The 23,098-nt window shown below is 58.2% G+C and overlaps 1 protein-coding gene across 1 annotated transcript; it reads right to left on the bottom strand.

Annotated features, from left to right (window-relative positions):
* Nucleotides 1–1,270: 1,270 nt before the first annotated feature.
* NCS1 (neuronal calcium sensor 1) lies at nucleotides 1,271–22,826 on the bottom strand. Its single transcript, XM_074556411.1, has 8 exons — nucleotides 22,459–22,826; nucleotides 9,501–9,525; nucleotides 7,528–7,666; nucleotides 6,982–7,060; nucleotides 6,782–6,870; nucleotides 6,423–6,500; nucleotides 5,854–5,970; nucleotides 1,271–5,231 (listed from the first exon to the last, which is right to left on the bottom strand). Exons 1-7 carry the CDS (start codon nucleotides 22,520–22,522, stop codon nucleotides 5,872–5,874), a joined length of 573 nt encoding a protein of 190 aa, XP_074412512.1. The 5' UTR covers nucleotides 22,523–22,826; the 3' UTR covers nucleotides 1,271–5,231; nucleotides 5,854–5,871.
* Nucleotides 22,827–23,098: the final 272 nt, after the last annotated feature.

Raw genomic sequence — 23,098 nt, 5'->3', positions numbered from 1 at the left:
CCATCTCATAACCCACACTTGGAGATCACCCGTCTCAAAACCCCACACACAGAACAGTGGGGCCGTCCTGTGCATTTCTTTATCCCCAGCTCAACCTCAGAGCAGGCAAGGAAATCCCCTTCACAGCAGGACAATGACACGTCTGCCTCTGGGGCTGTGCCAGTGGCCTGTTCCCCTCCAGTCCCACAACCAGGGCTTGCACACCCCCAGAGTTTGCACTCGCAGCCCCATAGTGCCACCAAACCTACCTTGGAGCATCCCCAGCCTGCATGCCAGCTCCATCCTGTACCCTGGCAGGGAGCACCAGCACTGCTGGCACAAAATAAACCCCAACAGCTTCTCCTCATCACCAAATTAATCCCAGCCAGCCCTTCCCACACCCACCAGTGCTCCCAGTCCCACCTGTTGGCTGGGCTTTAACCCCTTCCCTGCTGGGGTAAATGCACAGCTCTGGGTAACCAGTGTGGTTTGGAGCCTGTGCCTGCCCTGCCCACGCCATGGCACAGGGGAGGAATCCCTGGGAGCTGCCACCATGCGCTGGCACAAAGCACCCTTGCACAAACACAGCCCCCTTGTTCAGACCATTAGGGCATCTCCTCTGGCCTCCTGAGAACAATTAGTCACCAGCCTCGTTAGGGGAGCAGACACGGGGCTGTGGCTGCCAGGGAGGCCCCGCAGGGCTCGCTTCCAGGAGAGCTGGCACAGCAGAATGGCCAAGGCTGCACGTGAGAGGCTGTGAGCCCCCTGTGAGCCCTGCCAGGAGCAGGGGGCTGCCAAGGGGCACCGCCAGGCACTGGGACACGATTGTGGAATATTTGTATCAAGATTCCTCTGCAGCCACTGTCTGCCAACAGTGACCCAATGGCTCCCAGCCCGCTGCATCAATGAGGGGGCTCAGAGGGGACTGGGACAGCCCATGGGCACATGGCTGTGTCTTCATTGTACAAGGAAAATGGGGTGCAGGCACTGTGTGACGATGGGACCCAGCAGGGAAAGCTGTGTCTGGGTAAAAGGAGGTGGGAAGAGCCCTGTATGGGATACCTGGAGCTGATTCCTGGCAGCTCATCACAGTGCGGGCACAGTGCCTGCCCACAGAGCCCAGGGCATCCCCATTTACACCTGTGCTGGTGCCATCACTGCCCTGTGCTTGGGACACAGGATTATGGCACCTCCAGCCCAGCTCCCAGCCCCACTGGGTGCCAGGGCAGCTTTGGGGACCCCCATGATCCCCCCCATATCCCACAGCACATCACAGACCACTGCCACTTCATTACTGTCATTAAGCTTTTATTTCCACTGTCACAAAGTTCCTGGGTTTTGTTTTGTTCTGTTATTAAACTGTTTCATTTGCTTGGTTTGCTCTTGAATTCATCTCAAGACAAGGCAGCGGGGCATGCAAGCCGAGACACACACAGGCTTCATCTCCACAAACAAGGCTCTTTGCTGGAGCTGCTGCTTCCCAGCCCAGGGCTCAGCCACCCCCTGGGCAGTGGCACAGGGCACCCAGCCCAGGGCTGGTGGCCAGGGGAGCAGAGAGAGAAGGGAAGGATGGTTTTGCTGCAGCGCTGCTGGAATAGGCAGGGCTGAAATGTGGAACTGAGACCCCAAAACTGTGCACTGAGGCTGGAGCCATCAGCTCCCTGCTTTGCTCTCAGCCCTTATTTCTGTCCCAGCCAGACCCTCCCCTCCAATGCCCTTGGAGAGGACAGGTGAAAGATGCTCTCACTAAATCTCCTCCCTGGATGGGGACAGTGAGCCCATCCCAAATGACCCCCCGCCCTAAATACATGGCAAGGGGGCAGCTCTGCCAGTGATTTCAGCTGCCCCCACGCCATGCCTGGCCCTGCTCCAAGTGGGGCTCAAACCCAGATCCCAAAACCCCAGGACAATTCCACCCTCTGGGAGCTGCATCCCTGCAATCCAGTGAGGAGCAGTGACCTGGGCTGGGCTCCTCCCATCCCACAGGAATGGGGTGTCCTGATGGCACAGGAAGAACCAACAGGCTCCTGTGAGGGAGGGTGAGATGCAGCTGGTGCCTGGCACAAGCAGGGGCTGGGGTCCCCCATGAGCAAACACCCCCCTGCACCAACCCAGTGGAGAGCGCTCCTGGGACCAGCCTGGTCTCGTTATAAATTGCATTAATTAACAGCCTGCTCCAGAGGAAAATCTCTTCCCTTCTCTCTCTCGTGGGTCCTGGTTTGTGCTGTGAGGAGAGGGCAGGGGGGAATCTGCCCCCAGAGCCCCCTCCCACGTTCTTGCTCCTGGGGGAAACAGCTCAGCCCAGCCCAGCCCCAGAGCTCAAGGAAAGACAGACACAAAGCAGCAACAGTCAGCACACAGACAGAAAAGTGAAAAGAAAGGAAAGTACAGACATGGCATTTAATGGGGCAACACTGACAGGGACAAATGAGAGGGGGCACATGCCACAGTGACCAGGGCTGGAGCCTCACCTCTGCCTGGCTGTGCTGGGGGCCCCCTTCCCATGGCCAGGGCTCTATTTGGGACAGGCACAGAGACAAACCAGGGCTTGCTGGCTGTTCCATCGTGAGCAGGTGTAAGACAAGGCTGGGATTACAGACTCACTGACAAACCCAGTGTTCCCTGCACTGTTCCTGCTGTCCTGCAGTGCCTGGTGCCCGGTGGGTCCTGCCAAGCCCCGTGCCCACAGCCCTGAGCCATACCCAGCACAGACCCCAAACTGCTTTCAGAGGGGGAGGGCTCACCCCAGCCACTCCACTGAGGGGAAACTGAGGCACGAGGAGGTTAAGGCCGACATTTCCAAGCACGAGATGCTCCAAGCCTTATTCTCAGTGATAACAAGATCCTGGTGGCGGTCAGGAGGAATTGGGGGCCCTCAGTGCTCCCCAAAAGTGAGACTAGGAGAATCCAAGCCAGGGTCCCAAATCCACAGCCAAGGGGGAACACTGGGGCAAAATGCAGGGTGCCAGGAGCCCTGGCAGGGCTGAGTCCCTGGGGACACATCTGTGGGCACGGATGGAGCTCAACCCACGACAGGTCCTCCCAAAATTGAAAGCTTTCCAAGGGAACAGTGACAGAGTGAATGTGCCTTTGCCTGGGAACTCTGTCAAACGTGGCAGGGGCCATCATTCATCAGCAGAGGTGATTACAGCAGTGTCACATTCATTGGGAACATTGATTGGCACCAGGAGGGGACCAGTCTGGCAGATGAGCATTCAACAAGTTGCAGGCACTGCAAAAACCTACCCCAGAGAGTTGCATTTTGGCCACAGAGCAACAAGGAGAAGGAGGTTTCCATGGGAGTGAGTGAGGGACCCCTCCAGAAGCACCCCCACAGTGAAAGAGGGGCATCCTCAGGGCAGGAACTGCAGCAGAGGCAGAAATATTGCACGTGGATGTGAGGTCAGTCTCCTTGGGGATGGGAAAGGTGGTTTTTACGGGCATCAAGAAGTTCCACAAGCACAAAATCCCAAAGCTGGGGAGTGGGGCTGCTCGGTGAAGAACCAGCACCCCTTGGCTGGGACATCTGTCCCTGCCATGCCAGGAGGACTCAGGGAATGCTGAGGCACCACCTTCTCTCCTGCATGGTGAGACACTGTCACACTGTCCCCCACAGGCAGATGTCACCTCCCCCTGCCAGGGGACAGTCCTGTGTCTGGGCTCAGCCACAGCAGCTGGGACACAGCTGGGTGGGAAGATGCTGCTGCCATCAGCTGGGCCAGAGATGGAAGGGTGAGGCCCCAGGGTGGCTTCAGGGGTCCCAGAGGCTTCTTGCACTCTGCTCCTGAGGGAATGCACAGCTCTCCTTTTTTTCACAGCTCTCCTTTTCTCCAGCAGAGATGCCAACTGTGCCCCATGGTGTGGGCTGAGCTGGGGGCACATCCCAGAGGGGAGCTGGGTGCTGATGGAGTTTGGAGAGGCCCTGCAGGCCTGAGGCTGCAGCTCAGTGTCCCCAGGTGTAAATTCCCAGCCCTTTGCCTCCTCCAAGCTGGGTGCAAATGGCTCCATTTGGGGTCACAGCAAAACCTCCCATGTCCTGTGGGAGCGGTGGGGAAAGGAGCCACCCTGAGCTGTGCTCAGCCCAGCCTGGCACTCCCCTGTCACCCTGTCCCTGCAAGACAGAGCAAAGCTGCCCCTTGGGCACACAGGATGGGTCACAGCCACCACCAAACACCTTCCCACCATTGCAAAGCAGAACACAGCAAAGGAATCTGCCTGAAAGCAAAACCCAGCTCTGGGCTCCATTAATACTTTTTCATGCAGTGAGAAAATGAAGGGAATGAAGGAAACAGGGATGTTCTGGTGCCCAGCAGTTTCCTCGCCCTGCTCAGTTCAGGGATGGAGCTTGGTCTGCTCAGAGTTGGGGCTGAGTGAGCCCTCACTGAGCCCCCAGAGGGTGAACAGGAAAATGCAGGGAACAGGGGAACAGGGAGAGGAAAAGAAGCTACAGCATCCCCTCCAAACAGCAGCCAGCCCACGGAGCTCAGGATGTGAGGGGTGGGAGGACAGGGGGAAGGCAGATTTTTGGCTTCATTGTTATTGCAGGCTCCCGGGTCCCCGCAATAGTGTACGAGCATGTAAACCTTACAAATCCTCACCTGGGTGGGTGGACACACACACACACGAGAGACAAAACACAGCAGCAACATTTACAACAAATAAATAAGGATATCGATCGTCGAGATAGGCATATAAAAAAAAGCCTCACTTTTTTTTCCACCGGAAGGGGGGGGAAAAAACCCAAAAAAACCAACAAAACAAAACCAAACCAAAAAAAAAGCACAATACTGTCTCACCAGAAAAAAATAAAATAATAATATAATATATATCCCTAGTGAGCCGAGCCGGGCTGCCAGCGGCGTCGCGGGTGACGCCAGGACTCTGTCCCCAATGGCCGTCGGTGCCTCCCCGGCCGTCCCCGGTACCTTGGGGCTTCTCCCCGCCGGCGCATCCGCGGTGCCATCCGGAGATGTGGGCAAAGGGAGCAGAGGGGCTCGGAGGGGGCTCTGCCCACGGCGATGCCCCAGCGCTCCCCGAGCTCCGCGCTGCCGCCCAGAGCGGGCCCTGGCGTGGGGAGCGCTCGGGAAAAGCGGAGTTTGGCGATGGCAGCGGCTGGTTCGGAGCGCGGAGAGGGCTGAGCTCGCGCTTTGAGGGCACTCCTTGCTCGCAGGACAGAAAGGGAGGCCGGGAGGGACAGGCAAGCTTCGCACGGCGGTGGTCGGATGGCACGGAGAGCATCTTCCCCCAGGCATCTGCAGGAGAGGGGGGGAGAAGGGAAACGGGGTGAGAAGCACGGCCAGAAATCCCTGTGACTGTCTCAGCACAGAGCCATCTCAGGAAACAGATATTGAAAACAACAAAACTCCAGTGGGGTTAAAAACATCCCACCCCCAGGACACTCCTGGACTGTGATGACCAAAAACACTCCAAGGGACTCAGGTCCACAGAACACAGCAAGGACCATCGCATGCTCAGCCCAGCACCTGTATGATGCTGTGAACCAGTGTCCCTGGCACTGCCATGCCAAACCAGCTCCAGGGCATAACATAATAAGATAAAAGATAAATAAACCATTTAATATAATCTGTCTCTGGAGTGTCCCCATGCCCCCAGCACACCAGCTGCCTCCCTGCCTCCTGTGCAGCCACATCTGCTGTTGAGGGCACGAGCTGTGCTGCAGGCAAACCTTTCCATCTCCGTGGGATGAGGTCTGAGGGGGCTCTGTGATACTGGGAGAAACCCATCAGAATGGGGGCACCATTCCCCCTGGCTGGATTTGGGGGGATATCCAGGTTTTGGTGCTCCAGCAGAGGAGAATGAGCTGCCTGTGCTGAGGGAGGTGGGGATGGGGGATTTGGGGCTGCACTCACTCACCGCCGCTCGGCCCCGGGACTATACGAGCCCATCGTAGAGGGAGAGCGCCTGCACGATGGAGGGGTCGGCCTTGGAGCCCTCCTGAAACTCCTGCAGCGTCAGCTTCCCGTCTGCATTCTGCAAAACACTCCTGTCACTGCACTGCTGCACCTGGCACAACCACACCAGCCCATGCACCCTCCCCACCCCGCTGCCTCAGCCTCGGTTTCCCCACTGAGTTACCCATGGAGGGAACAATGCCACCCTGGAGAGCCTGAAATGGGTACAGGGGTCCCAGAGGGATGTGGGTATCCCAGAGTGACCCTGAAATGGATACAGGGATCCCAGAGGGATGTGGGCATCCCACAGTGACCCTGGAATGGGTACAGGGGTCCCAGAGGGATGTGGGCATCCCACAGTGACCCTGAAATGGGTACAGGGATCCCAGAGGGATGTGGGCATCCCATAGCGACCTTGGCAGCAGCTGGGATATTGTGTTGGTGGGACAAGAAGGCACCTGCAGGAGTCAGGGACCCACAGCACTTCCTAAATCCCTTGGCCACAGGGGAAAAACCCTCAAGCATCCTCACCTTGTCCATCATAGCAAAAATCCGATCCACCCTCTTCTCTGGTGTGTTCTCCTCCTCAGGAAGCTCCACTGTGTTCCCCTGCAGCAGCAGGACAGGGCCAGGTCACACACCCACCTGTGGCCTGCCTGGAGGGTGTCCCCAGGTGAGGATTATCCCCCCCACACACATCAGGACAGGGTGCAAGGGGACAACACTGGCACCAGAACCACCCTCAGGACCAGATCCAGACACTGCCCCGGCCATGATGGCCACGATGGTCACAACCCCCCATCAAAAGAGGCCAAAGAAGGAACTGGGGGTGTTTCAGCATTCCCACAGAGCTGAGCTCCAGCCCAGCAGGCCCTGCTTGCCCCTCTTACCACCATCTGATAAATGGCATCCACAATGTCCAGCATCTCGTTCCTCGTGATGTATCCATCGTTGTCCAGGTCGTACAGCTTGAACGCCCCTGTGAGACAGAGCAGCCCAAGGGGCTGGGACTGTGCCCCACCCTGGACATGGACACACACCCAGCACCCTGTGGGGCTGAGCCCAGCAGCAGCCCCTGCGCAGCACTTACACCTCAGCTTCTCGTCCAGCGTGCCCCGGGAGGTGACCGACAGCGCCTGGATGAACTCTGAGAACTCGATCCTCCCATCCTGGGTGAGGAAAACAGGAAAGGAGGGGTCAGGCTGCTGAGGCCATTCCTGCCCAGCAAAGCCCTCCCTGCCCATGTATCCCCTCTGGGGGGCACATCCCAAAAGGCAGCAGGGAGGGAGGAGTGATGCATGTTCATCCCCAGCACTGTGATCCAGCACCCAGAACATCCCAGCAGGAGCAGCTCTGGAATGCAGGGGGCACCACAGGAATGGGCTTTTGTCAGGGCACCAGAACACCACTTCTCCTTTCCTGCCTTGCCACCTCATTGCCCTTCCCCACATGATTCTCCCCAACTAAAATAAGCACAGGGGCTCACTCCAGCTGCACCACTGCAATTTCACACCCCAGGAAGTGCTGGAATATTCTGCTCCTCCAATGCCAGGCAGACACATCCCAAACCCATCCCACCATCACCACAGGCCCAGCCCTGACCCCCCTAGACTGAGCCTCTGGATCCCAGACTTACCTTGTTCTCATCGAAGACATTGAAAACAAAGGTGGCGAATTTGGTTGGGTCTCCGAAGGGGAAGAATTGCTTGTAGATCTTCTGGAAGCCGGCGGCATCGAGCTGCCCGCTGGGACAGTCCTTGATAAAGCCCTTGTACCTGTGGGTAGAGGGCACAGCATGGGCCCAGGAGGGCTCCCCACCGATTTGGGAGGTTCTCCCCAGTGCTGCAGTGGGCTGGAGCTGGGGAGGTCCCCAGGTGCTCCCTGTGTCACTCCCATCTGTAGCCAGGATATTTTCTGAAAAATCCTTTCCTTAGGATTTTTTCTCCTGAGAAGCTGAGAGACCTCAGGAACAAAATGTAAACATCGATTATCTGCTGCTGTGGAATGCAACAGGTGCATCTGTGATTGGTCTCATGTGGTTGTTTCTAATTAATGGCCAATCACAGTGCAGCTGTCCAGACTGTCTCAGTCAATCACAAGCCTTTGTTATCATTCTTTTTCTATTCTTAGCCATCCTTCTGATGAAATCCTTTCTTCTATTCTTTTAGTATAGTTTTAATATAATATATATAATAAAATAATAAATCAAGCCTTCTGAAACATGGAGTCAGATCCTCATCTCTTCCCTTATCCTAACACCCCTGTGAACACCACCACAGCCATCACCTACCCACAGCACCCCAGCCCTGTGGATGAGGTCCCTGTGGGCACCACAGCGAGGGTGGCAGAGGGGACAGGCAGTGAGTGGCACCAGTGACACCAAGTGATGCCCACTGCACTGCTCCGACCTGCTGCCAGCCCACAGGGGCCACAACCAGGCTTGTGTTGAACACTGGGACACGGGAGGTGACAGGGACCCACTGCCCAGCCAGGACTGGCAGCAATGCCAGCAATGCCTGGCAAAAAACAATGGCACAGTGACCACTGAGGTCTGTGAGGGTGGCTGGGCACTGGAACAGGCTCCCCAGGGAAGTGGTGATGGTACCAAGCATGCCAGAGTTCAAGAAGTGTTTGGACAACACTTGCAGGCACATGGGATTCTCGGGATGTGCAGAACCAAGAGTTGGATTTATGCTGATGCTCCAGTCCCTTCCAATTCATGACTTTCTGTGATAATTTTTGCACGACCCCAAAATGAAAGCTGCTCAGATGAGCTGGAGCACACAGTGAGGTTCCTGTGTCCTCAGGTGGCACAGCCCAGGTCACTCCCAAAACCCATCAATGCTTTAGCACCCCGAAACCCCTCGGTGCCAGCTCCAGGCTGGATCTGGCTGGAAAGCGCAGCTGGGCCAGAGGGAAGGGGCTCGGTGGCTCCGTGGGTGTGGGCACCGTGCAGGGGGCATGGAGGGAGCATGTGGCACCACATGGGCACCACGTGGGGTACGGGGATGTTATGCAAGCCCTCGCCCAGATCTGTCAGGCGCCCGCTGCAGCGGGACAAGGGCTGGAGGAGGAGGGGAAGGGGGTGGCGAGGTGGGAAAGCGAAGAAGCGCCGGTGACATCTTCTTCATCTGCTGCAGCTATGACTCATCGTGGGGGGGAAGGAGCAGAGAGAGACAGATAAAGAAAGCAAACCTTGACTGGTGGGATAGGGAGATGAAAGGGAAGCAGTGGCTTTTCTAGGGCGCTGTGTTCGGTGGGGTGAGAGAAACTGTGGATCCTACCCTGAGAGCCTCTGCTGCCAAAGGGACAGCAGCAGCCATCTGCACCAGATCACCAGCTGGACAGTCCCCATGTCCCCACACTCTTTGGCTGCTCATATGGGGAGGGAAGAGCCACTAGAACCCAGCCCTTGCACAGGGTGTGCCAGGAAAATCCCTCTATTTTCTGCTCTCCCCTGTATGAGGCAGCACCTGCACCCCAATACAGGGGCACTGCCCACACCTCCTGCATGTCCCACCCTGCCCTGCAATGCTGGCTGAGTGCCACCAGCTCCTGTCCCCTGCCCACAGCCCCATGCCCCAGCTCACCCCCATGGCAGGCACTCACCACTGCTGCACCTCCTTCTCTGTGACTGCAAGAGAAAACAGGAGAAAAGAAGAAAAAAGAGACAGAAATTTAGTGCTTTTGCAGTGCCAGCTGTTCCTCTGCACTGCCACCAGTGAATTCCCTGGGGGATGCTCTGGGGCTCCCAGCAATGAATTCCCTGGGGGATGCCCCAGGCCTCACTGGCTCCATGAGCTGCCAAGCTTTCCCCAGGTGGCAGAAAATGCTTTTGAGGCACAGCCTGGGCCAGTCCAGGTGGTGCATGGGGCCAGGGCTGCAGGTGCTGGGGACCCCCAAAACCAGAGAGACTCCCTGTGTTGTGCTCAGGGAGTGCAGAACCATGAAGGAACATGAAGGGGACAAGCTGATCAAGCCTGGGGAGGATCTGGCCCTGCTGCTTCATCTTCCCAGAGCCAAAACATCCCCAAAAACATCTGCCTGGAGGTGGCTCAGGGAAGGGACTTGCCTGGCCCTGGCACACTGAAGGTGGGCACAGGGTTGGCATCCCCCAGGTACCAGCTGGATAAACATCATCAAACCCATCCCAGCACACTGGGCTCTGAAAAACCCCCAAAATACAACAAACCAGCAAACACACAGCACTGGCAACCCCAAGTGTCCCCACCAAGGGGCAGCTGCTGAGATGAACGATGTCCTCAGCAGAGGGAAGGCTCTGAGGGATGCTGGGCAGGGCTGGCACTTGTCACTGCGTGTCCCAGTGCAGGAGCTGTGCCTGAGCCTCCCCACAGGTGCCAGCAGGTGGGCACAGGGGGGAATGGTCTCTTTTGTCATTTCCTTTGCATCTAAATAGCGATAAAAGAGCCGCGGGTCTGAAAGGCGCGGGGATAATGAGGCGAGTGGAGATGTCAATGTGCAAGCGGCCGATAAAAGTAGAGACCGAGGACACACCAACAGATGCCAATTACCTTGGATGGCAAGAAAAATAAAGCAAGCAATTTTCCATCAGGAAGATTTGTGATGTGCCTGGCGGAAGGTGCAGAGCTCAGAGGTGAGGGCTGGGGCAGCCAGGAGGGCACACAATGGCTCCCACCCTATCACCAGCTGGATTCTGGCTCCTGCATCCCTGTCAGTGGGAATTTCTGTGCCCAAGGCTGTCCCCATGCATTGGAGGGTCCCTCCAGCCCAGCACTGGGGTCGCTGGAGGGGCAGATCCTTCAATTCCCCATTTTTCCCTGAGGTTCAGCCAAAGCAGCACCCTCTGTAGCACCATGGGGTGTCAGACAGCAGCTCCCCAGGAGAGGGGACACAGGCACAGGGATGCTCAGCATGTGGGATGAAGGACATGGAGGGCTTTGGCAGTGCCACAGCAGGGATTTGGAGGGATGTTTGGTTTGGGCACACAGCAGTCTCTTGGCAGGAGGGAGGCAGGAAGGACACACTGCACCCAGCAGCCAAGCTGGGGTGGGCTAAAACATCAATCACAGCAGTTCCAAGGGATTTCCCCATCCCAAAAAACAAAAAAAGGCTTGCACAGAAGCGTCCTTCCAAAAGAGAGATGCTGAGTGACATCTCCAAGAGGAGCACACCTCCCTGCCCTCACCTGCATTGAGGCACCAGGCCTGACCTCCACCCTGAGGATGCCCAGGGGATGCCCCAGGCACCAGCTCTGCAGGCCCGGGCATCCACAGGCACCAAGGGGGGCAGGTGGGAGGAGGAGGATGATGGTGAGCCCTCGGGGCAGGCAAAATGCAGCGCAGCAGCAGCCGGGGCTGCAGTCAGAGCTCGGCTCAGCCCCTCCAGGCAAATCGTTTTCTGCTCTCTCTTGTTCGGCTGCTTTTCCCCCACCGAGTTATTCTGGGCCCGGGAGCTGCCTTTCAACTCCAGCAGGAAACAATTAAGAAATTTGTGCTTTTTTTAGTTCGGGAGAAATGCTGGTAATGCCAGCTCGGGAGGGAGGGCCGGAGCCAGCTCCCCTCGTGCCGTGCTGCAGGAGATGTGTGATGCTCCCAGGAGAGGCTTTTCCGACGGGGGAACCGCTCAGGTGCCAGGCTGGGAATCAGCACAGGGCTCCCGAGGAGGGAATTGCTAATGTGCATCCTGGCATGGAGCCACACGGAGCCCATCCCTCCTCCAGCACGCTGGAACCGCTGCCTCTCCTCCAGCTTTGGGTGTGGGGAATCCGTGGGGTTTGTCCTGGGGTGGGAGCGTGGCCTCATCTCGCAGGCCTTGGAAAAACACCCAACTCTGCGTTCGCCCCTCCACTGCCACCAAATCTCCCGTCTGACCAGGGGCAGAGTGTCCCCAGAGGAACCACCCCAGCCCTGATGCAGTGGCTGAGCAGTACCTGCCTCTCTGTACCTGCTGTTACAATCCAGGACAGGCGATGACTTCCCAGCTGCCACCTCCCAGCCCTGCTGGGGTCACACTCCTGTGGCACCGATTAGGAATGCTAATACCCGACTTGCAGCCACAGAAGCCTTGGGGATAACACTACTGAGTGTGTGGCTGTCCCGAGGCTGGGGACAGGGTGGGGACAGGGCTGTCCCTCTACCCTGCATTACCCAGCCGGGCTCACAGGCACTCCCTGTGCTGCATTTCCTTCCTTCAGCATCGATCATAGCGCGGTGCTGAACCCACACACATCAATTCTCAGCCATATAAACCTCGGCCGGGCGTGCCCCCGACCCCCCAGAATAAGGGGGTGACCCACAGCAGCCCCCCAGAGCAAGGAGGTGACCCACAGCATCCCCCCAGAGCAAGGGGATGACCCACAGCATCCCCCCCAGAGCAAGGGGATGACCCACAGCATCCCCCCCAGAGCAAGGGAGTGACCCACAGCATCCCCCCAGAGCAAGGGGGTGACCCACAGCATCCCCCCCAGAGCAAGGGGATGACCCACAGCATCCCCCCCAGAGCAAGGGAGTGACCCACAGCATCCCCCCAGAGCAAGGGGGTGATCCACAGCAGCCCCCCAGAGCAAGGGGGTGACCCACAGCGTCCCCCCAGAACAAGGGGGTGACCCACAGCATCCCCCCAAAGCAAGTGGGTGACCCACAGCATCCCCCCAGAGCCCCTCACTAGAGCAGGACCGGCTCCCACCCGGGCCAGAGCCGGGCTCAGCCGCCGTGCCGCGCTCCGGGCCGGGCTATAAATAGTGCCCGTAGCAGCTCGTTAGTAGCGGCGTGCCCCGGGCTGCTCGGGGATGAAAGGCGCTAATAAAGGCAGCGTTATCGTTGGTAATGAACCGCAGCGCTGGCAGAGGCATCGCCGAGCACGGAGCCCCCAACGCAGCCCCGCAAAGAACGGGAGAACATGGGACACTCAAGGCAGGAGCGGGGACAGGGAGAGGGACAGGCACCCAGAGTGGCTCAGGAGCTGCCCCACACGGCCAAACCCCATCCAAGGGCCCTCTCTCTCCGCCGGTCTATTCCTTCCCTATCCCACCTCAGTGAGGTTTTGGCGTCTCTCTCACACAGGGCAGAGCCTCGGAGCAGCCGCAGCCCCCTCCCCGCAGCTGCCGCTACCTGGCTCTCCCCCCCAGGCCTCTCCCCCACCGCTCCATCAATGCCAGTGGCACAGGCGAGGAGTGACAGCTCCGTCACCACCCGCCCTCCGCGGGCCCCCTCTCCTCCCACCAGCCAGCTGCCACTGCAGCAAGAACCAGCTCTGGTTAATCAGTGCTCAAGCCTGTTAATTTGTGTTCTCCAGGCAGAGGGGAGGGGAGAGGAGAGGAGGGACCCTGGACTGCAAATCCCCATCCCTGCCCTGCCGCAGGGAGCTCGCTGGACAGCGGGGCGGCAGAACCTGGGTTCAAATGGTTCAGGAACCCCTGGTCACGGCGGGATGCAGGAGGTGAAGTGATGCTTCAGCCCCCCAGGGGTTTGTTTTGTGCTGACATCCCTTCCCCTGTGTGCAGGGCAGGGCTTTGGCCACGCCGCAGGGCTGCACCCCGATCAGGGCTGTGCACACCCAGCTCAGCTCCGTGTGCCAGAACCAGGGCACGGCTCTGTGCTGGTGCAGGTTTGGCTTCCCGGAGGCTCAGCAAGCACCGTCCCCACGCAGCAGCAGTGAGGAATCTCCCCTGAGCCCCCACAGGTTCCCCCTTGCCCCAGCTGCCCCTCTGATCCCGCGGGGCACCGCAGCCTTATCGGGGAAACCAGTTAATTATTTCCAGGCACAAAATGCTTCTCTCAGTGCCACAGGGCACTGCAACCATGCCAGCTCATGGGCTGTGCCAGCAGCACACACTGGGTCAGCCCTGTGGCATTTATTTCCCCCAGGGATCTGCTGTGGCTCCTTCACAGTGTTCCCGGGCATCCCAGTCTGGGGGAGCCGGCACATCACCCCAAAATGGGGCTCCCATCGGGTTTGGGGCTGCCTAAACCGGCTCGGGGTGCTCAGAGCAGTGTCCAGGCCGGGGGGAATTAAACACCCACAATGGGCGCTCGGGCGTGAAGGAATGGGGCATTTATGCACGAACCAAGTGGGCACCCATGCCTGAGCCAGAGGGCCACTCATGCAAAAACACAGCGGGACATCATGCGTGGGCTAATTGGGCACTCGTGCATAAATTATGCATAATTCTAGGTGAACTAATTGGGTGCTCATGCATGAACCGCCCGGGTGCTGCAGCGAGAGTGCGAGGGCAGCTCATGCACGAACCAGCTGGGGGCTCATGCATCCATTTTTTTGGGGCATTCATGAATTCACAGAGCGCTCATGCACGGATTAATTCAGCAGTCACACGTCCGTTCGCTGGGCACTCCTGCGTGAGCTAATTGTGCACTCATGTGTAAATTAGTGTAATTAGGAGATAGCACACTTGTGCACGTACTAATTGGGCACTCAGGTGTGAATGCATCAGGTGCTCATGCATGAATTAATTGGACATTCAGGCATGAGCTAATTGCAGCCACGTGCGCCAATTAATTGGGCACTCATGCATCAACAGCCGGGGCGCTCATGCACGGAGCAGCAGCGTGTAATCCAGCGGGAATTCGCTGAGCAGCCATGCATAAACCCAGCTGGGTGCTCGTATGCAAATTATTAATTGTGCGCTCATGTGTGTGTTAATTGGGTGCCCATGCGTGAATTAATGGGGCCGATGCGGACGAGGCCGGGGTGCTCATGCGGCCCCGCACACCCTGCAGTCCGTGCCAAACACACTCCGCCCCTCGTCCCGCCGAAACACGTATTTAAGAATTTTCTGAGCGTCAATCTGATACAAACTGCACTCTCTCACCATCAAAATGTTAATATTGAGCCATTAGGAGCGCCCGCTCCCTCCTGCCCGGCTCAGCATTTTGTGTGTGTGCTCACCTCGCTGCATTCCAGCCCCGGGGTCACAGAGTCAGCATCAGGGTCTGTACAGCCCCTGCAGAATTCGCCCCTGGTCCCTCGGAGTGACCCCAGCTCGGTACAGCAGGCACTCAGTGCAGATTTCACACTGCCAACAGGGACACAGCGAGGTTCTGTGGCTTTGCACAGGGGGACCCGGCCCAGGGCCAGCCCTGGCTCTGCAAAGCGAGTTACCTGGGCTAAACTAAACACAGCCCAGCCTCGGGGATCATCCCCAGCCCCAGGCCTTGTCCCTACAGAACCCTCAGCCAAGAGCACAGCAGCCGCTGTTGCAGGTGAGTGCAGCACTGGGGATTTCATCCAGCCCCCAAAATTGCCTGGTGCAGAATGGGCACCTCCGTGCAGAGACAGCAAGGTGCCCTGCATGCCTAGGCCTGGCTGGCAGTCTGGGCTGTCAGGTGGCTCTGTGCAGTTTGGGGCAGTCAGGGGGAAGCACTCAGGGACAGCTGAGCATTAGCACAGGGATCTCCTAGTGCACAGCCCCAGTTCCAGCACAGAGCCCAGTGCCCACGGGAGCTGCACAGTGGTGGAGGGATGGGGTGAACTCTTGCAGGCTGCCACGGGCTCAGTCCTCCCCTGGGACTGTCCATCAGCCCATCCTGGGGCACTCACAGCTCACTAAGGTCCCTGTTTGGTCACAGTAACTTTTAGGATACACCACACATCAGCACTTTGGAAATTTGGGTAGTTTGGTCCTGATGATGTGGTCTCCTTAAAATTCAGGTTGAACTCCTTAATGATGTCCTAATCCTGTGATCTCTGCCAGCTCTGGGGTCACCACAGCACCCCTGGCTGGGCTTTGCTCCTGCTCCCAGGGACACAGGGCCAGCTCTGGGGCAGGGGCACTAAAACACGACTGTGGCACCAGGGTCACTCCCATGCAAACAGCTGTTGCTGGAATGTGACTGATGCCACTTTCTTCTGCTCCCAGCTTGCCCCAATCTCTGTTCCCCCAGCTCACCCCATGCCCATCCCTGCTCCGGGGACATCACCCACACACCAGAGTGTCCCTGCGTGGGAGCCCATCCCTGCAACATGCCCAAGGGATTTGGGAGCAGCCCCAAGACAGCCAGGGCTGCCTGCCTGTCACAGGGGGACATCCCCATCCCAGCTTTTCTCTCCCCATCACACACAGGCATCACCAGCACCTCCAGGACATCTGAGCTCAAGCCTGACAGAGTTATTGGTGTCATTTGTTACTCTGGGACACAGAGCCATGCTCACAGCAGCACCAGGGTGTTTGGCACCCTCCTCACCAGCATTGCCATTAGTGGTCTGCCTTGCTCCCAGGCTGGATAAACAGGTCCATGAGCAGTTCTCATCTCCCGCGGGGCTGGTACCAACAGGAAAGCCAATATGCAGCTGAAATCCTTTTTAGACTTTATTAAATATTTAAGGGCCTGACATTAGGCTTTGGAAATTGGGTTTAGGGAAAAAGCAGAAGTTGTTCTTTGAAGCAAAGGCAGGAGAGGAAGGGCAAAGACAGTGCCTTCATTTGGAAATTAATGAACCAGGCTGGAGCAGCCCCACAGCAGGAGCTGGTGCCTGGGCAGGTCTATCCCAGGATGGAATCCCAGCTTCCCCACGAGCCAATGCAGCAGTGCCTGGAGGGGCAGAGGGTTCCCAGTGCTGCTGGAGCAGAGATGGAGCAGAGGCAGCTGTGTCCTGCCACCTGCTTAACCCATCCCTTGGCCACAGGGATCTCAGTGTGCTCTGGCACTTCAAGGTGCCATCCCCAACCCAAGGAACAATTCCTGCCCTGGGCAGAGGAGAAAACTCCCTCCAGACCAGTGTGGGCAGTAGGAAGGAAGTGCCTCTGGCTCAGCCATCACTCCCTGGAGCCATGGGAAGGTCAGGAGGATGCTCAAGGCAAAGCCTTGCCGGCAGCAGGGCCACCTCTGCTGCCCTCCTGGTCTCTCTTGCAGGGATCACTGTGCACTGAGGGGTGACACAGGGACCCACAGCAGCTCCACCAGAAGATCAGAAGCAGCTCCATCGATCAGAAGATGCTGCAGAAACAGGTGGATGAAGCAGAGGCAGCCCTGCTTCCAGCAGGAGGCGTGGGGAGGGAGCCCTGTACTGGGGAGCCCATGGCAGTGATGGTGATGGAATCACACAGACCATGCCCAGGGCTCAGCCCCCATGGCCACCCCCGCCCAGGGTGTGACCCCTGCCTTCCCTGGACACCCAGCTCCCTGGAACATCCAGGAGAACAAGGAGGGGAAGGAGGAACAAAGCGACCCCACAAATGTCACCCCGATAGCGGAGTGAGCGCGCCCAGAGTCTCCTCCCTGGAGCAGCCGCTGCCTTTGATGCCTTCAGAGCCTCTTGTTTCACAACCTTAATTATAGCGGCAGCAGCAAAGGTCAGGAGAGTGGTTAAGCAGATCCATTAACATGTCAGGGGATAAATGAAATGTGATTCTTGTGATGCTGGAGCAGCAGCAGCAGTGAGCGTGGCCAGCAGGGACGGCTGCTCCGCTCTGCCGCAGAGGGAACCCTCAGGGTGTCGGTCATGGCTCCCCCTGCCCACCCTGGCACTGCAAAAACCTCCCAGACACTGCAGGCACTCCTCAAAGCCTGCTGCTGAAACCCCAAAACTTGTTTTGTTTGCATCTATGGAGCCCCAGGTCCATGGGCATGTGGGATGCTCCGGGTTGGATTCACAGGGAGCAGGTTGGGGTTGCCTTGGAGGAGGAGCTGGAGATGCCTCCAGAGCACCAGCACAGCAGGTCCACATCGACCTTGCAGTGAACCTGCACCACAGCAAACCCTTCACAGCTCTGGCTGCAGCAAAACCAGGCCCCAAACAAACTCCAGCCCCTGGGCATCCCTCTGGCACCTCCTGCCCATCCCCAGTGCCCCAAACCAACCCAGCCTTGAATCCCCATCCAGGGATGGGGCAGCCACAGCTTCTCTTGGCAACCTGTGCCAGGGCCTCACCACCCTCACAGGGAAGAATTTCTTTCTGATATCCCATCTAACCCTGCTCTCTGTCAGTTTGAAGCCATTCCTGTCACTCCAAGCCCTGTTAAAAGTCACCCACAGTGACAATCTCACCCATCCCTCACCACTGAGGGATAACAGGTCTGTAGCCACCTGGCCAGCTCACCCTGCTTTCTGCTGGGTGAGCAACAGGAGGGATTTCAACACAAACCAACCTGGCAGAGATACCCAGAGCCTGGGGCCAAACACTTTGGAGGCTAAAAATAAACCAGCAGCAGTGGGGGAGGTACCAAGGTCCCTCCTCTGCTCCTGCCCACTGCCCCAGCCAGCTCATTTCCTCAGCACTGTGGTGGCACGATGGAGCAAAGCCCCAGCCTGGCTCAGCCTGCAAGGAACCAATCCATTTTCCTGGCTGAAAACTGCTGCAGTCGTAGAATTTCCTTTTCTTTCCCAGAGAATTCCACCCGCCACCACATTCCCCTGTAACTACAAATCAATATGTTTATAGTTTGCTCTTAAACTAATGCCCTTTAATTCCCTGCATTACTGTCGAGCAATGGAGCCAATTTTGTGGCTTATTGTGAAAGAGCAGAAAATGATGATGCTGGAGTGAGTTGAAAAATCCACAAAATAGATCACAGTGGGTGGGATGCGGTTCTTGGGAAAAGAGCATCTTCCTCGCACCCACTCTGCAGCCAGGCTGTCATTTTGGCACCCTCAATGTGACCCCCAAACCTTCACCCGAGCCCCACTGTGGCCTCAGGGGCAGCAGGAGCAGCATCCCCAACCATCCTGACCCCAGAGCCACGCTGCTGCACCGGCACAGCTCTGAGCATGCCTGATTGCTCAGCTATTGCAGCCTCAAAAATAACACTGAGCTGGGTCTGGACACCACCAACAGCTGTGCAAGGGAACCCTGAAAGCCAATCTTCCCCAGAATGACTGGGAAAAAAGAGCTAAAAGGTGCTGTTCTGAAACAAGTGCACGTTTTTAAAACTGCCTCATGGTTTTAGGGCTTCCTGGCCTGGGAGTGCTGCTGTGAATAGGGACACTCAGAACTGTATTTCTCTCCCCACAGCAAGTCCTTTCCACCCAGGACATGTTTTGTGTTCCCACAACTTCATTCAGGCTGCAGCCACACCTCAGGACCTTCATAAATCTCCACCTGAGCAGAACCATCTGACTGTGGCCCCACGAGGTTCTTAAACACAACCCCAAATCCCACTGTGGCCTTAAGCCATGAGCTCCTGGCCCAAGTTAAGCTCAGGTTTAAATCCCCATGGAAGAGGGTGTGATCCAGAGAGGATGGTGGTTCCTTCAAGTCTCCACCTGGGACACACCACCAAACTGCATCTCTGAGCTATCCCAAAGAGGCATCAGAAGGATTAATAAATTCATTATTATCAAGCACTTTCCAATGAAAGGATTTATGAAAGCACAAAGAATTACATAATTTATTATTCAGAATTGCTATCCCTCAACATTGACTTCTCCTGCACGCTCCTGTGTGGCACCAGCCTGGTCTCCAAGGAGGGTTAAACAGCCCTGGCAGACAGTGGAGCTTGGCATTGCCAGGTACTCCTGGGCACTCAGGTGCCCAGAGACACAGAAAGGCACACGGAGATGGGTCCAACCCAACAGGCCTTGGGCAGCCAGCCCTCCAAAGATGCCCTTCTGCGCCTTGAGGTGTCCAAGTGCCATTAAAATCTGGCCCCCAGCACTGGAAGTCAGGAGCAGAGTGGGGAGGGGAGCCAAGGATGAGGTTTCCAGGCTCCTGCCTTTCCATGTCCAGCTCCCAGCATGGCCTGGGACAACCTGCCCTGAATGCACACAGGAAAACATTTCTCACACTCACAGAGGCTCTTGATGGCTGCCCTGCAGTATCCTCAGCTCAACCTGCCTCTCCACAGCTGCCCTGGCACCTGAGCCTTCCCCTGCTCCTCTCCTGGCTGCTCCCACCTCCTGCTCTGCCCAGGATTGCTGCAGCTGAGGCAAGGCCAGAGAAACACCACAAACAGGAGACGGAGAGCTCAGAGGGGACACAAGAAGCCACCAGTCACTGAAGAACACCGAGGAGAAGCAGATGTCCTCTGTGTGCCATGGATGAGATAAATTAGCAGAAAAACCATGTGGGTCAGAGAGAGGTGGTGACATTTCCCTTTGATCCTGCAGAACTGAGAGGGGCCTTTTTGGTATTTGCTTTGTTTTGTGTGGAAATCCATACAAGCAGAAACTGATGCAATGGAAGGAAATCCCAGCGTGGGAGAAGCCCTCACGTACCACAGGCACGGCTCACACTGCCACAGGAACCTCCCTGGCACAAATGCAGGCTCCCATCACCTTGGGCTGCTGGAGACATCTGCCCAGATGTGCTGGAGCACCAGCAGGAACAGCACCACACACAAGGCTGGGACAGCACTTGCTCAGCAATGTGGCAGGACATGGGACAGGCAGCACAGGCCAGGGATGCTCTAGTGTCTGCCAGAAATGTGCCAAAACATCAACATGCTGTGGAAAAAAAACCTTTTCCAAGCAGGCCCCCAGAAATTCTTGAGCAGGCCGTGGATTTGTGTGTATGATTTGTGTGCCCCCTGCTCCAGCTGTTCCACCAGCCACAGCACAGGGGCCTGGATCAGTTCCTCCCACTGTACTCAGCACAGTGCCCTCCTACCTGCCTCCCCTCTGCCTGGCTTCCCCAAAACACAGCAGGAAATTGGTATCTTTCCAATCTCCCATGGTTTGAAGATAAACCAGAGGCCCTGCGAAGCCTTCACCAGACAAGGGAATGCACGCTCGCCTTGACAGCTGCAGAGAAGGGGCAGAGGCGCACAGCAAAAGTAATTAATCCCAGAGACGAGAGGTGGAATGAGCAGAGCTCAACAAACAGGCCCTGGAATCAGTGACAGCTCTCCCTGACAGGCACCACACACCAGCCACATGCTGCTGGGGCACGTTGGGATGCTGCACCACACTCCAGCCATGCAAAGGGCCACGTGCTGCTGGGTGCTGCTGCCTCACCTGCACAGGTACAGGAATCTTTAAAAAAAGGCAGTGAGAGGTCCAGAGCAGGCAGGCAGAGCTCCAGACTGGAAACTCATTGAGAAAGGGATCAGAGGACCACAATCTTTCTTGGAAAGGATGCAGTAGAAAGAGGAGGGCACCCAAAAGAGAGGAGCAGAAAGTTGGGAATGAAGTGATTCAAAAATGCAATGACCTGCTGGCCTTATCCAGCTAAGAGACATCCCTGTGCCCAAAGATGTGGGCTTCATCAGTGCTGTGTTTGGCTGGCTTTGGCTACAAGCGAAGCGTGGGGCAGCACTGCCTGTGTGCCCCGTGTCAGCCCCACTGGTGCTGGCACCTTCCTGGGCAGGGGAGCCACCCCAGGTGAGCAGAAAGCCCAGCACACAGGAGATCCCCAGCAGGCAGGGCTGTGCTGGGGCTGGCAGCTCCCAGATCCCCCTGCATGTGAGACCAGCTCGGCACAGCGGCTGCAAAGCCCGCGGCGATTGCAGCACAGCACTGCCGGCACCTGGCCCGGCGCGGCTGCTCCCGCCGTGGGCGACAGCTGCAGTGAGGACAGCAAACCCAGCTCAGCTCCAGCGGGGGCTGTGCCCACCTGGCACCGCCACCTTCTCACGGCTCCCTGCCCCCAGCACTCTGAGGCAGCCCAGCCCGGGTACCCCAACCTCTGCTCCCATCACACCCGGCTGGGCACTGCGGACATGCCCCCAGCACCTGCCCTCTGCTGTGCCAGGCACAGAGCAACCCCGCATGTAGGGTTGTGCAATGCACCAGAATTGCCTCTTCTCCATATGGGAGAACTTGCTGCATCCTAATCTATTGCCTTTTTGGGTAAGCGCTGCCGTGGGACTGCAGCAATGACAGAGGGGAGAGCTCGCAGGTCTGCTGCACGTTCGGGGAATATCTGCGACCTGCAAGCGGGGAGGCAAACTTGAGCCACCAAAGCCTTTGTTTCCTTTGTGCATCCTTCAGGGGAAAAAATGATTTTTCTAAAACTGGATGGCTGAGGCACCAGCCACGTTAATTAGATTACGGTGGAGGTCCAGACGGGAAAGCCACTCGTTCAGAAAATCAGGTTATTAAACCGATACTGAGATACTCAGATAAATATCGAACTCGCCGGTGTCGGGCTCTTCTCTCCACTTCAGAGCGCAATAACAAAGGGAACCCCTCCAAGTAACGCACCCAAACTTTGCAAGGCGCCCAGAGGCCCGGCACCCTGCTCCGGGAGCTGCTGCCGGGCTCCGGGGAGGCAGCGCGGGAGCCACAAGCCCCGCGGCGGGCCCTGCCGGGGTACCGGGCCCGGGCAGCCCGGGGAAGGATGCTCGGGGCAGGGCCGGGGGGCGGGATGGAGGGCGCGATGCTCCGCCGGGCGGGCAGGATGCGGCCCTGGCCCCGCCGTTCCCGGAGGCTCAGAAATAGGCCACGGAGGATGGTTTTCGTAAAAAACCAGCGCGTTCCCCTGGCTCGCTGCCCCTCTCCGTGTCTCTGCTGCCTTATGGGTTTTTTCCTCCTCCCAGGCCAATCCCTGAATTCTTCCAACAAAGCCCGGCCGAGCCTGCGCCCTCCCCGGGAGCGGCCCCGCAGGAGCCGCCGCTCGCCGCGGCACCGGCCCGGGGGCAGCGCGGATCCCACCGCACCCCCGGCATCCCCCCGGCAGCCCCCCGGGCACTCACAGTACGTTTTCCTGGTCAGCTCTTCCACAACTTCAGGCTTCAACTTGCTGTTGGATTTGCCCATGGTGGCGGCAGCGCCGGTGAGCCCGCCGCCTCCCGGCCTCGCTGCGGGGCACGGAGCGGCGGGGCCGCTGCCTCGCTGGGGCTCCCGGCCCGGCTACATCCCGGGGGGGCGGCGGCGAGCGGGGCGGAGGGGTCTTTGTTGGCGGGGTTTGGCCGCAGAGCCGCGCTGCGGGGCCGCGCTGCGTGTGCGTGTCCGTGCCCGTGTGCGTGTCCGTGTGCGTGTCCCCGGCTCCACGCGCCCTCCCCGCCCTCCGCCGCCGGGCGCGGAGCGGGCGCGGGGGCGCGGAGGGGCGGGGGGGCGGCGCGCCCCGCCCCGCGCTGCGGGAGCGCCATGGGGATGGCGATGGGGATGGGGAGGGGGCTCCGCACGGTCCCGCCGCTGCCAAAGGCGGGAGGAGCCCGGAGGGAGGGGGATTCCAGACCCCCCCGAGCCGCCCCGCGGGGAAACGCTCGGAGGGAAATGTCGGGAATCGGGGTCCTGCTCGGGGGGTGATGGCGGTGGGAACACAGAGCCTGGAGCAAGGCTGAGCTCGGCGTCTGGGGGTGACCTTGGTGGGACATCAACGCCTCCAGTTGT

This window comes from Zonotrichia albicollis, chromosome 21, assembly GCF_047830755.1.
Source record: "Zonotrichia albicollis isolate bZonAlb1 chromosome 21, bZonAlb1.hap1, whole genome shotgun sequence".
In the NCBI taxonomy this organism is placed as follows: Eukaryota; Metazoa; Chordata; class Aves; order Passeriformes; family Passerellidae; genus Zonotrichia; species Zonotrichia albicollis.
The sequence above is the reverse complement of the archived record's forward strand: the minus strand, read 5'-3'. Positions and strand labels throughout refer to the sequence as shown.